This window comes from Hyaena hyaena, unplaced genomic scaffold (assembly GCF_003009895.1).
Source record: "Hyaena hyaena isolate Hyena2069 unplaced genomic scaffold, ASM300989v1 scaffold_364, whole genome shotgun sequence".
Taxonomy (NCBI): Eukaryota; Metazoa; Chordata; class Mammalia; order Carnivora; family Hyaenidae; genus Hyaena; species Hyaena hyaena.
The window spans coordinates 1,226,664-1,240,062 of NW_024080996.1; the positions used below are offsets into that span (position 1 = coordinate 1,226,664).

The 13,399-nt window shown below is 35.1% G+C and overlaps 1 protein-coding gene across 1 annotated transcript; it reads left to right on the top strand.

Moving 5' to 3' along the window:
• The first annotated feature begins 6,174 nt into the window (after nt 1–6,174).
• On the top strand, nt 6,175–7,131 carry LOC120243937 (olfactory receptor 8B3). The gene has a single exon (XM_039250173.1). It carries the CDS (start codon nt 6,175–6,177, stop codon nt 7,129–7,131), a length of 957 nt encoding a protein of 318 aa, XP_039106104.1.
• The last annotated feature ends 6,268 nt before the right edge of the window (nt 7,132–13,399 follow it).

Genomic DNA, 13,399 nt, shown 5'->3' on the forward strand with positions numbered 1-13,399 from the left:
TTTTTTACTATTTTCCCCACAAAGAACACCAATTTCAACAATCACCCACAAATGAGAGAGCTTTTGTAGAAGTCCAGAAGTTTAGCAGAGAACTTCCAGTACACTGTTAGAGCAAACTGAAAATCCAAGATTGGATGCATTGAATCCAGTAAGAGGAGTGGTTTCACTTTACCTATGTCCTGCTTCCTCCAAGACAGTACAGCTCAGTGATAAAAGAGGTGTTCTTATAACCTGTGACTTGTGATTTCTCTCACTGGGGACAGTGAGAGCATGTGAGTGAATGCCTGGTTTCCTTAGCTGTGTACGACATTGCCAAAGAGATACACTTCTTTTCATCCTATCCAGATCGCAGAGGTATAGCGTGTGGTTGAACATGGGAATTGTCTGGGAAGGCATCAGGCAGGGCTGTTGGAGGGCATCAAAGGGATGTGGATCCTATTAACTGTGCCATGGAGTACATCAGGAAGGTTGCTAATGAACCACTGGTGATGACTCCAAGTAGTCATAGGCACCCCTTACTCCCACATACCCCTATCCTGTGGATGACGCCCTCCATGTGCTTCCAACAAGAGAGGTTTTGCAGATGGCTTGTGACCACATGCAGAAAGATGGCCAAACTGCAGGCTGGGGAGAAATCACAACTTGAGCATTCAGTCCAATCTTAAGGAAAGCAAAAAGGAGGCTCTGGGCAACCCATCTGGTTTTGCAGGATTGAGTGAAGGCATGCAAGCCTAAGAAAACTACCAGAAGGTGAAACAAGAAGTATGGAGCAGGAATATCCTTAGAAAAGTTCTGAGAAAGCCTCAGAATCACAATCAGAGGTGAAAGAAGGTAATTCTCTCTGAAAGCAAGTCAAAAAGGCTGGAGGAGGTGGCTGCTTCTTCAGATAATAAGATGGTAGCAGTCTTCAAGGAATATGAAAAATCTGTGTGACCTGACACCACCAAAGGAACACAATAATTTTCCAGAAACAGAGCACAAAGAAGTGATAATTTGTGATTTGTCTTATAAAGAATTCAGAATAGCTGAATGAAATCATGAAAACAATACACAAAATGAGAAGTTTAACAGAGGGATAGAAATAAAAGAAGCAAACAACTTCTGGGGCTGAAGAATAGAATGGATGAAATGACAAATGTAATAGAGAGCATCAGTATCAGATTGAAATGGGCAGAAGAATGAGTCTGTGGAGTAGAAGACAGGACATTTAAAATGTAGTCAGTGAGAATACAGGAAAAACACAAAAAAGAATAAAGAAAGCCCGCATGGCCTATGGAATACCATTAAGAGAAACACTGTAGACATTATGGAGTTCCCAAAGGAGAAGGTTGGAAAAAGGGAAAGAAAGCTTGGTTAAAGGAATAATGGCTGAGAACTTCCTAAAACTAGGGAGAGATTTCCACTTCCAACTCATAAAGTTAATAGGTCACCCCAATATTTCAATCCAAAGTGATCTTCTCCAAAACACATTATAATTCAGCTGTCTAAAATAAAAGACAATGGAGAGGACTTTAAAAGAAATCAGAGGAAAACTAACCCTCATATACCAAGGAACCCCCATAAGGTTATAAGCAGATTTTTGGGGGGGAAGAAACCTTGCAGCCCAGGAGAGAGAGGTATGATATACTCAAAGTGCTGAAAGAAAAAACTGCCAACCATGAATACTTTACATAGTAAAGTTGTCTTTCAAAAATAAAGGTGTGATAAAAACTTTCCCAACAAAAGCTGAGGGAATTCATTATCGCTAGACCTGCTTTATAAGAGATGCTGGAAGGAGTTCTCTGAGCTGAGACAAAAAGACATTAACTAGTACCATGAACATTAAAAAATATACAGCACACTGATAAATTTAAATATATTCAGTCAAATTCAGAATACTCTCATACAGCAATATGGTGGTTAACTACTTAACACTAGTAAAGGTTAAATGACAAAAATATTTAAAAATAACTATAGCTACAATAATTTGTTAATGGATTCACAATATAAAAATGTAAATTATGACATCAATAACATAAAATATGAGAAGGGAGCAAAAGGATAAAGTTTTTGTATGTTATTGAAGTTAAGTTGTTATCACCTTAAAATAGACTGTAATGTCTATAAGATATTTTATGTGAGTCTCATAGTAACAACAAAGTGAAACCTACAGCATATATATAAGGATAAAGAGAAGGGAATTGGAGCATACTATCATAGAAAATCAAGTCACAAATGAAGACAGCAAGAGACAAAGAGAAGAACAAGGAAACTACAAGACGGCCAGAAAACAATTAAGAAGGTATTAGTAAGTCCCCATCTATCAATAATTACTTAAAATATAAATGGTTTAAATATTCTAATCAAAAGGCATAGAGTGGCTGGATGGGTAAACAAACAAGCAAACAAACAAGCCTAACTATATCTTGCCTATAAAAGACTTACTTCAGCTTTAAGGACACACATAGATTAAAATGAGGGGATGGGAAAAGATATTCCATGCAAGTTAAAACCAAAAACAGCAGGGATGGCTATTCTATATCTGATTAAACAGACTTAAAGAGGATCGTGATATCATGATGATAATATGATGCAGAGAGGACATTAGAACTGATATTGCAGTAATACAAAGGATCATAAGAGACTATTATAAACAATTATATGCAAATTGGTTAACCTAGAAGAGATGGATATATTTATAGAATCACCCGGCCCATTTTTAAGAAATAGAAAGATAAATAACAAGTGAAGACATTGAATCAATAATCAAAAACCTCCCAAGAAGGAAAAGTCCAGGACCTGATGGTTTCACAGGTGAATTTTGGCGAACATATAAAGAAGTAATACCAAACTTTAAATTCTTCCAAAAATTTTAGGGAGAGAACACTGTCAAGTTCATTGTACAAGACTGGAATTATCCTATGCCAGGCAAGGACACTATAAGAGAAGAAAACTATAGACTAATATCTCTGATGAATGTTAATGGAAAAACTCCCAATAAAATTCTAGTAAACTATATTTAACAGCATATTAAGACAATCATATACCATGATCAAGTGGGATTTATTCATGGATGGTTCAACATATGCCAATCAATAAATGTGATACCCTAGATTAATAGAAGATAAAAATCATATGATCATCTCAATAGATGCAAAATTTCAACATCCTTTCATGATAAAAAAAGGACAGGAGATGGACATGAAAGAACTTTTGGGAGTGATGGAAATGCTCTAGATCTTGACTATTGTGTCAGTTACATGGCTATATTATTTTTGAAAGTTATTGAACTGTACTCTTAAAATGGGTACATTTTATTGTATTCAAATGATATCACAATAAAATTTATTTAAAAAGAAAAAAGTGCAAGAAGCACCAGTCTCACTGTGATCTTCTTGCCCCTGAAACATTTTCCATAAATAAAACATTTAGTTTTGTATTAAACAGCAACCTCATTATTTTTAAATTACTACAGAAGATTTGACTATCTGGTCATGATAACATGATCATGATTATGATCACTTACTGCATACCATGTGATCAGATTATCTAGCTCTACACATGTAACACAAACACACAATATATATAAAACTGCTGAAAGCTGAAAACATCTGTACTCCTGTATCCTGTTAATATTATTATACCAATGTCAGTTTCCTGGTTTTGCTATTGTGCCACAGTTGTTAAAGACATTACTACCGCTAGGCTAAAGACATTACTACCGGGTGGCTCAGTCAGTTAAGCGTCCAACTTCAGCTCAGGTCATGATCTTGCAGTTGGTGAATTTGAGCCCCGAATTGGGCTCTGTACGGACAGCTCAGAGCCTGGAACATGCTTTGGATTCTGTGTCTCCATCCCTGTCTGCTACTCCCCTGCTCATGCTCTGTTTCTCTTTCTATCAAAAATGAATAAACATTGAGAAAAAAAAAGATATTACCATAACAGGAAGCCAGGAGGGTTTCAAGCAACTGCATGCATTACTTTTGCAATTTCCTGTGAATCTATAAAATTTCAGAATAAAGAAAAATTAGATTCCTTCTCACCGGCATAATCCTAAATTAATACATAATTGGGAATTCTAAAGTCATATTTTCTTGAAATGAAGCTTAACAGTGATTTTTCTTATAGATTTGATATAATCTGTTAAAAGCAAAGACATATTAAGCCAGAACAACCCAAGGTAATTAAATTTCCATGAAATAATGGATCATTCTTATATTAAATAATTTTTTTATTAAGTAATTTCTGAAATAATTAAAAATTATTTTCTTTATATTTCTATAATTTGCATACACACTGAATATTTAAAAGGAACTCAAATGTTTTAAAAGAGTAAAATAGGGGTGCCTGGGTGGCTCAGTTGTTTGGGCTATCGACTTTAGCTCAGGTCACGATCTTGCAGTGTGTGAGTTCGAGCCCTGTTTTGGGCTCTGTGCTGACAGCTTGGAGTCTGGAGCCCACTTTGGATTCTGCACCCTCTGTTTCTGTCCCTCCCCTGTTCAAGCTCTGTCTCTCTCTCTCAAAATTAAATAAACATTAATAAAATTAAAAATAAAAAAATAAAAGGGTTAAATAAATAAACTTTACTGAAGTGTTCGTAAATCTTTATGAACTTAAATCCTTAAAACTAATATGTTACTTAGAATTATAAGTAGAGAGATTTTCAATGACATTAATTATTTGAAACTTTATAGAGGACAGCATTAGATCCTTTCTCATATGCCCTAAGGAATTTATCATCTCTGATGGGAAATTAACATTTACTCTCACAATTAGGATATAAGCACAGACACCAGTTCCTTCCCTACAGAGCTTATCAAGATGGGAAGGTCCTAGGGGAGACTCACACCTGGATTTCTAATCGGACCCAAAAATACATAATCTTTGAACAAATGCATTGAGCTCTGACACAGTGGCTCCCGGTGTTAAGAGTATAGTTGCCCTTCATATTTTCTCAGTAAATGTATAATGACAAGTTTGATCTACAGCCAAGAATGACTCCTGGAACATTCAGACATCTCAACATCCAGTGAGATCTATGCTATAACTGTTTTGCCAGTAAAGGAAGAAGAAAACTCTGTGACTATATCTGCTCAGCCTTGATATCCTAAAAGCCAGTTCTTCTTCTGGTAGAGGTGAAACATACCTACAGGGTCAGCATGGTTATTGCAATGGAAAGAGAGTGAGATAATCAAATTTATATTTACTTTTCATCCTCTCTGTTCTTCTAAAATGAGGAAAAATATTTATACTGCATAACAAGAAACTCAAAAGTATAGAGCTCTGGCTATATACTGCCTACATTATTCTAAGCATACCCTCTGTGTTGGCTTCATCTTCAGTCTGGTAGCAAGGTAGCTATAGCAGTACCAAGTGACACATCCAGCATATAGCAACATCAGAGGGAAAGATTTATCTTTCTTAAGATTAAGTTTCAAATTGAAATACACATATAAGAGTTTATGTGTTATAAGCATGCAGCTTGATACATGTTCAGAAACTTAACAACTAAATAATCAGTATCCACATTGGTTAGGTTTTTCTTTCATGACTTATCACAAAACCAAAGAAAGCACACCCACCTTTCTTTATTCATTATCTGTCCAGCTAGGATGGAACAGAGAAGCAGAATATGTACAAACACTGAGTTTATGATGAATTATAAATCTTAGGCTACCAAAGTTCTCCTCAATACTTGTTATTGATTATTGATTTCATGGATTCTTGCAGTAAGTTATTTGCAAAGATTATAGACTGCTAGGGACTCTCTTCTAGTAAACAGAATTATGATATGGTCTCTGCCCAAGAGAAATCCTCTTTTATGATAGTCATCACAGGGGAATTGAAGTATCTGGTAGGATAATGGAAACATAGCAACTAGGAAATGAAGGATCAGATGAGTGGAAGGGAGAAATGGGGGATACCTCCCTACTAAAGCTCACCAGCAGGTAGGCTTAATCCTCAGCTACTCCATCCCTATGTCTTCTAGTAAAGACAAGAGGAGTTGTTTATCACATGCAGCTCATGCAACAAAAGACAGTGATTCTAATGTCAGCTATGTATAGCAGTCCATTTGGACCCTGTGAAGCAAAGGAGGACTTATTTCTGCTGGTCTGAGTCTTCTGGTTATAAATGAGAGCATATAAGAAAAGAGCTGGGGTCTCTAATGGGATTTTCTTCTGTTCTCACAGATTTATGAAGAGGAGAATACTGATTAGAAATGACTCCTTAGTGACTGAATTTCTTCTTGCTGGCTTAACAGACCGTCCAGAGCTCCAGCAACCCCTCTTTTCCCTGTTTCTGATGATCTACATTGTCACCATGGTGGGCAACCTTGGCTTGGTCATTCTTATTGGTCTAAATTCTCACCTCCATACCCCCATGTACTATTTCCTCTTCAACCTATCCTTCATTGATCTCTGCTACTCTTCTGTTTTCACCCCCAAGATGCTGATGAACTTTGTGTCAAGGGAGAATATCATCTCCTATGTTGGCTGCATGACACAGCTGTTTTTCTTTCTCATCTTTGTCATCTCAGAATGCTATATGTTGACCTCCATGGCCTATGATCGCTATGTGGCCATCTGTAATCCACTGCTGTATAAGGTAACCATGTCCCATCAGGTCTGTTCCTTGCTGGCTATTGCTGCCTATACGATGGGGTTCGCTGGAGCCTCTGCCCACACAGGCTGCATGCTCAGACTAACCTTCTGCCATGTTAATGTCATCAACCATTACCTGTGTGACATTCTTCCTCTCCTGCAACTCTCTTGCAGCAGCACCTATGTCAATGAGGTAGTAGTTCTGATAGTCGTGGGCATTAACATCACAGTACCCAGTTTTAACATCCTGATTTCTTACGTCTTTATCCTCGCTAGCATTCTTCATATCAAATCTGCTCAAGGAAGATCAAAAACCTTCAGTACCTGTAGCTCTCACATCGTTGCTATTTCTATTTTCTTTGGGTCAGCAGCATTCATGTATCTTAAATATTCTTCTCCTGGATCTATGGAGCAAGGGAAAGTTTCTTCAGTTTTCTATACTAATGTGGTGCCCATGCTCAATCCCCTGATCTACAGTTTGAGGAACAAGGATGTCAAAATTGCACTGAGAAAAGTCTTGATTAAAATCCAAAGGAGAAACATGTTCTAATTGGAAGTGGCAATAATATAAAGAAGTTCAATTTTTTATATTATAATTATTGGTGTTTTTCAAAGTGAGAATGTGTTCATAAGCATGTTGTTTCTAGAGATTGTGTTTTGTGTGGTTTAACAGACTTGCTTATCATGTTCCTGATAGCTGATCTCGTCTCATTTTTCCTTCTGTATCTCTATTACCTTGTGCAAATAACTAGTAAATTACATAAATAAATTACTACATAAATAATTATTTCTAAATAGAAATAATGCACTAATATTTAAAATAGCTTTTATACTACTTTTGTCTCTGGGCTATTCCTAATATGGACAAATATGATTAGTTTTATCAGTTACATTAAGCTGATATTAGAGCTCACTGATCTAGATACAGAAATCACAAACACTACAAGAGCTCTCATTCTTAACAATCATTACTGGTATAGGCAGCAGCATTCAAAGAAATGCATTTCAAATTGTGTATAAAGATTAAAGTAGGATCAGATCCCTCCAGTATTGTCCTGTTCTATTTTTCTTGTCACTTTTTCTGTTATTATTCTGACTTTCTTTCTATTCTTTGGTAATGGCAAAATCTACAGCACACACTACCTGCTTCTGAGAGTATCTATCAGGGCATTGTATTTAATAGCTAAGAGAATACATAGACTCCATTGTTCATCGTCAATCATAGCAGTAAGAGGGGATGATTAGAGAAATAATACATACATATCTCAGGTTCCTAGTAAGGGAGGATTGGGTGGGTGGCTTACTATATTATAAAAGTTGCATTCTATATCATCTAAAATAATACCAAGTATTTGAAAAAGAGCATACAGTTCTTACTGTAAATTTTAAAATTTATCACCTTAAGGAAAATGTTACACATAGTATTAGGGGGAACATTTTAGCCATTGTTTTACTCATCCAGTGAAGTTTATCATGAAGAAAAGGTGTATATTGATAGAAACAAACTATATTCCTAGCAACATTTTGTGAATTTACTGAAACCTTGTCTCACCAATAAGATACTAAATATATTTAACCAGATACTTTTTCATATAATTTTCCTACTTCCCCAATGCTTTTCCCATTTGTGTATTTAGGATATTAAATATAGTGGAAGTTAAGAAATACCTCTTACCTGTTATTCATGTGTTTGAATAACAACAATAATAAATTAAATGTTATAATAAATAATAAAGTATAAAGCTTAATTATAAAACACACACACTAGTTTTCTATAAGTCTCAGTATATCTGCTAAACAATATATTGTTTAAAATATTAAACTTTATACATTTTTACACAAATAAATTTTACTTACAAACATAAAATATTTCAAATTTTGTTTAATAAAGTCTAGTTTGTATATAGTAAAATATACAAATATGAAGCATACACCTTGATGACTTTTTGCCTCAGTATAAATTCATTTAATCACCACCCAGAAAAAGATACAGAGCATTTCCATGAGCCCAGAAACTTTCTTCATTCCCCTTTAAACAGCAACCCCCATCTACCTCTTGAAATGAAACATTGCTCTGATTTCTATCACTTCAGAGTGGTTTGTCTGTTTTTAAAAATCTTAAAAATAAAATCAGACCGTTTATATGTTTGTGTCTACCTTCCTCATTTAACATAATCATTTTTGTGTTTTAACCATTTTATTTTCTGAGAAGTATCTCATTGATTGTATTTTCCACAGTTTACTTACCTATTCTCTTATTGGAATTTGGTTATTGTAAATAAAACTTGAATAAATATTTAAGTACAGTTTTTTAACATTGTACTAATTTCTCTGGATATATGGTTAGCAGTGGAGTATCTGGATCAGTACATGTATGTGTATCTATATTGGAAAACACCAACTGTTTTCCAAAGTACTTGTATGATTTTACTCTCCTAACAGTAGTGTATGAAAGTTCCAATTGTTCTACATCCACATGTACAATTGATATTGTAAGTCTTATTAATTTTCGTCATTCTGGTGTGCATACAATGGTATCTCATTATAGTTTGAATTTGCATTTTCCTTAGGACAAAGAATGCTAAAATAAAGCTTTTCAGATTTATTAATATATCTGGGCCTGTATTGCTTCTTGGAATGATAACTGTTAAAACACTGCTTATTTATACAGATTAGAAAACAAATAAAGCTGTCTTTGTTTTCAGATGACATGGTTATCTCTATAGAATCTCAGGGGTACCTGGGTGGCTCAGTCGGTTGAGCATCTGACTTCGGCTCAGCTCACGATCTCGTGGTTTGTGAGTTCGAGTCCTGCATCAGGCTCTGTGCTGACCACTGGCTCAGAGCCTGGAGCCTGTTTCAGATTCTGTTTCTCCCTCTCTCTGACCCTCCCCTGTTCTTGCTCTCTCTCTCACCCTGTCTCAGAAATTAAGAAAACATTAAAAAATTGATAGCAACACCTACAAAAACAAACCAACAAACAAAACCTCCTGGAACTAGTAAGTGACTATATGAAAGTCACAGGATACAGAGTTAACATATAAAAGTTAATTTATTTCCTATATATCAGTAATTGGATAATTGGAATTTGAAATGAAAACGAAATACTTATTCATATTAGTGCCTCTGTCACCACCTCCAGTGAAGAAGAAATACCTAGTTATAAACCTAACAAAATATTTATAGGATCTAGATGTGAAAAACTACAAAATTTTAACAAACATAATCAGAACGATTAAAATAAATGGAAAGATATTCTATGTTAATGGATTGGAATACTCAATAACATTAAGATGTCAATTCTTCTTAACCTCGTCTATGGATTCAATGTGACCCCCATCAAAATGCCAGCAAAGTTTTGTGGATATCAACAAACTGATTTTAAAGTTTATGTGGAAAGGCAAAAGACCCAGAATATCAAATACAATAATGAAGGGGAAAAAAGTTGTAGGACAGACACTATCCAATACAAGACTAACTATAAAGTTATAATAATCACGACTGTGATGAAAGAAAAGACACATAGACCACTAGACCAGAAGAGAGAGCCCAGGAAAAAACATACAAAATATGGTCAACTGATTATTGACAAAGGAACAAAGGCAAATCAGTTGAGAAATAGTAGTCTTTTTAACAAATGATGTTGGAAAAATCAGATATCCATATGCAAAAACATGCATTTAGACATAAACCTTATGCCTTCAAAACAAACCAACCTCAAAATAGATCATCAACCTATTGTAAACTACAAAATTCAAAGTGTAAACTGCAAAACCTCTGAAGGAACTCATATGAGAGAACTTAGGTGAATTTAGGTGAATTTGGTTTTCTTGATGAGTTTTTAGATAAAGTAACCAAAGCATAATTCATGAAAAAAATTGATAAACCAAAGTTTATTAAAAAAAAATCTCTGGAAACAATATTGTTAAAAAAAAGAAAGTCAAGCGCAGAATTGGCAAAGCACAGATCTGAGAAAGTACTTGTATCCACAGTATACAAAGAATTCTAAAACTCAACTGTAAGAAAACAGACAACTGAAAGAATGAGATAAATATCTGAATGAACACCTCACCAGAAAAGATATGCAGATGAAAAATAAGGATTTGAGAAATTGCTTGACTTTATTTGTTTTTAGGGAATTTTCAATTAAAATAACAACAAGATACCACTGCAAACCTACTACAATGACTAAACTTGAGACACTGGCAGTACTAAATGCTGGCAAAGATATGGAGCAGTGGGAACTTTCATTCATTTCTGGTGTTAATGCAAAGTGGTACAGCTACTTTGGAAAATAGTTGGGCAGTTTCTTATAAAAGTAAACACAGTCTTAGCTTACAATCCAGCAATCATGCTTCTTGATATTTCCCAATTGATTTGAAAATTTCGTGTCTAAACCTTCACATGAATGTTCATACCGGCTTTATTTATGATTGCCCAAAACTGGAAGCAAACAAGATGTTCTTAAAAAACGGAATGGATAAACTTTGATATATTTGTATAAGCGAACATTATTTAGAGATAAAAAAAAATGAACTATGATGCCATGAAAAACCATGTAGGAGTGTTGAAAACATATTTCCAAGTGAAAATGCCAGTCTGTAAATGCTAGCAAGTGTAAGTTTCCAACTGTATGATGTTCTGGAAAAAGTAAAGCTATAGAGACAGTAAAAAGATCAGTAGTTGTCAGGTTTTTGGAGGGTGTAGGGAGGAATGAATAAAAGAAACATTGGGGATTTTTGGGACAGTGAAACTATTCTGTATGTCATGATAGGGAAGTGACATGTACTTTTCAAAACCCATAGGTCATTACAGTACAAAGAATGAAGCTTAATGTATTGAAGTCTAAAAAATTGTTTAGGAAGTCCTGGCAATCCCAGGAAGGAACACAAATAATAAACAGGGACTCTTAGTGCATTACAAAATTGTGAAACACTTCAGTGAAGGAGAAGGGGAATAAAAGCTAGAAATGAATGAAGTTTGTAAGACTAAAAGCAAAGGAACTGCACATAAGCACTGTACTCTAGTGGGTGAAGTTGGTTTCTATTGGGGGTATAAGTTAAGAATTCTGATACTGCACATACATACTGGAATTGAACAATTAGGTAAATGGATGTTGGAAAGAGGGAAGCCAGGTTTTTTGCTGTTGGAATTGAATTGAATTTACAAATAAGTGGAATTAAAGGAGGCTAGAATGATGGATGTGTGAATAGATAAGAGTTGTAAACATTAGTACAAACTTATATTTAGCTTAAAGATGGTTACATATGTATATACATTTGTTAGTATACATATTTCTTTCTTTTGTCAACTGAGAGGGCCTTAAAAGAATGACACCCACATAGCAACAAGCACAACTAGCATTGAGATCTTGGTTTCTAAAACCATTCCCTAATGCAAAGAACTTAATATCATTTCCTGGAGAAATGACTGATTATACAACAAGGGCAGGAGATAAACAAGATGACCCTGGAGCATCTTGTAATGCTACAGAGTAAGGAAGTGCTACAAACACACCACACACACACACACACACACACACACACACACACACACACACACACAAATGGATACACACACAGTGGGGGTATTCCAAAACAGCATTGGAGCCAACAGAAAGAGCTCTACTGGAAAATTTGAGTTAAAAGTATATGTTGGGTTATAATCCAGTGTATGAAGTAAATATCCATATGGTCAAGTTGATATAAATAAATAATTTAACAAATTAATAACTTCTTACTCCTTAAATGTGGGCTGCTCATAGTAACTCCTTCCTAAAAAGTACAGAGTGGAAGGTGAGTGCAGAGGACATGACTTTACAGTGGAGAAACCTGACAAACACTATGTCAGCCTCATGATCAAAGTCAAAATGAGCATTCATAAATCATAAGGGTAGTATACATTCTTGATAAAATGTGATAAAAATGGCATTACCTCTGTGATCTGTGTCTCCCAAGCCCATAATCTCAATGTAATCATTACAAAATCATCAAATTCCAATAGAGAAACACCCTCTAAAATACCTGACAAGTATGCTTCAAAACTGTAAGGTTATTAAGAACAAAGAAAGTGTGAGAAACTGTCTCAGTCAACAGGACCCTACAGAGACATAACAAGTAAGTGTAGTATGGGACCCTGGTAAGAAAAAAAGACATTATGTAAAAGCCAAATCTAAGTAAATTATGGACTTTAATTAAAAAGAATGCCTCAATATTGGTACATTTTTGTAATGAATGTACCATATGATTGCAAAATGTTAGTATTAGGGCCAACTGTGTGCCAAAAGGATGTATGAGAACTTTGTATTGTCTGGTCAGTTTCTCTGTAAATAGAAAACTCTTTTTAAAAGTAAGGTCTACAATGGAACAGAATTGAGAACTCAGAAGTGGACTCAAAAGTATACAGCCAACTAATCTTTGACAAAGCAGGAAAGAAGATCCAATGGAAAAAAGAGCCTTTTTAACAGATAGTGTTGGGAGAACTGTACAGCAACATGCGGAAGAATGAAACTAGATCATTTTCTCACACCATGCACAAAAATAAACTCAAAATGGATAAAGGAAACTATCAACACCCTACAGGGGAAAGCAGGAAACAACCACAGCAACTTCTTACTTGACACATCCCCAAAAGCAAGGGAATCAAGAGCAAAAATAAATGATTGGGACCTCATCAAGATCAAAAGCTTCTGCAAGGCAAAGGAAACAACCCACAAAACTAATAGGCAACCAACAGAATGGGGAAAGATAGTTGTAAATGACATATCAGATAAAGGGTTGACATCCAGAATCTATAAGGAACTCACCAAACTCCACACC

Bases quoted from the DNA above. Each gene is read 5' to 3' on its own strand.
- LOC120243937 (XM_039250173.1), top strand. From the start codon at position 6,175: ATGAAGAGGAGAATACTGATTAGAAATGACTCCTTAGTGACTGAATTT.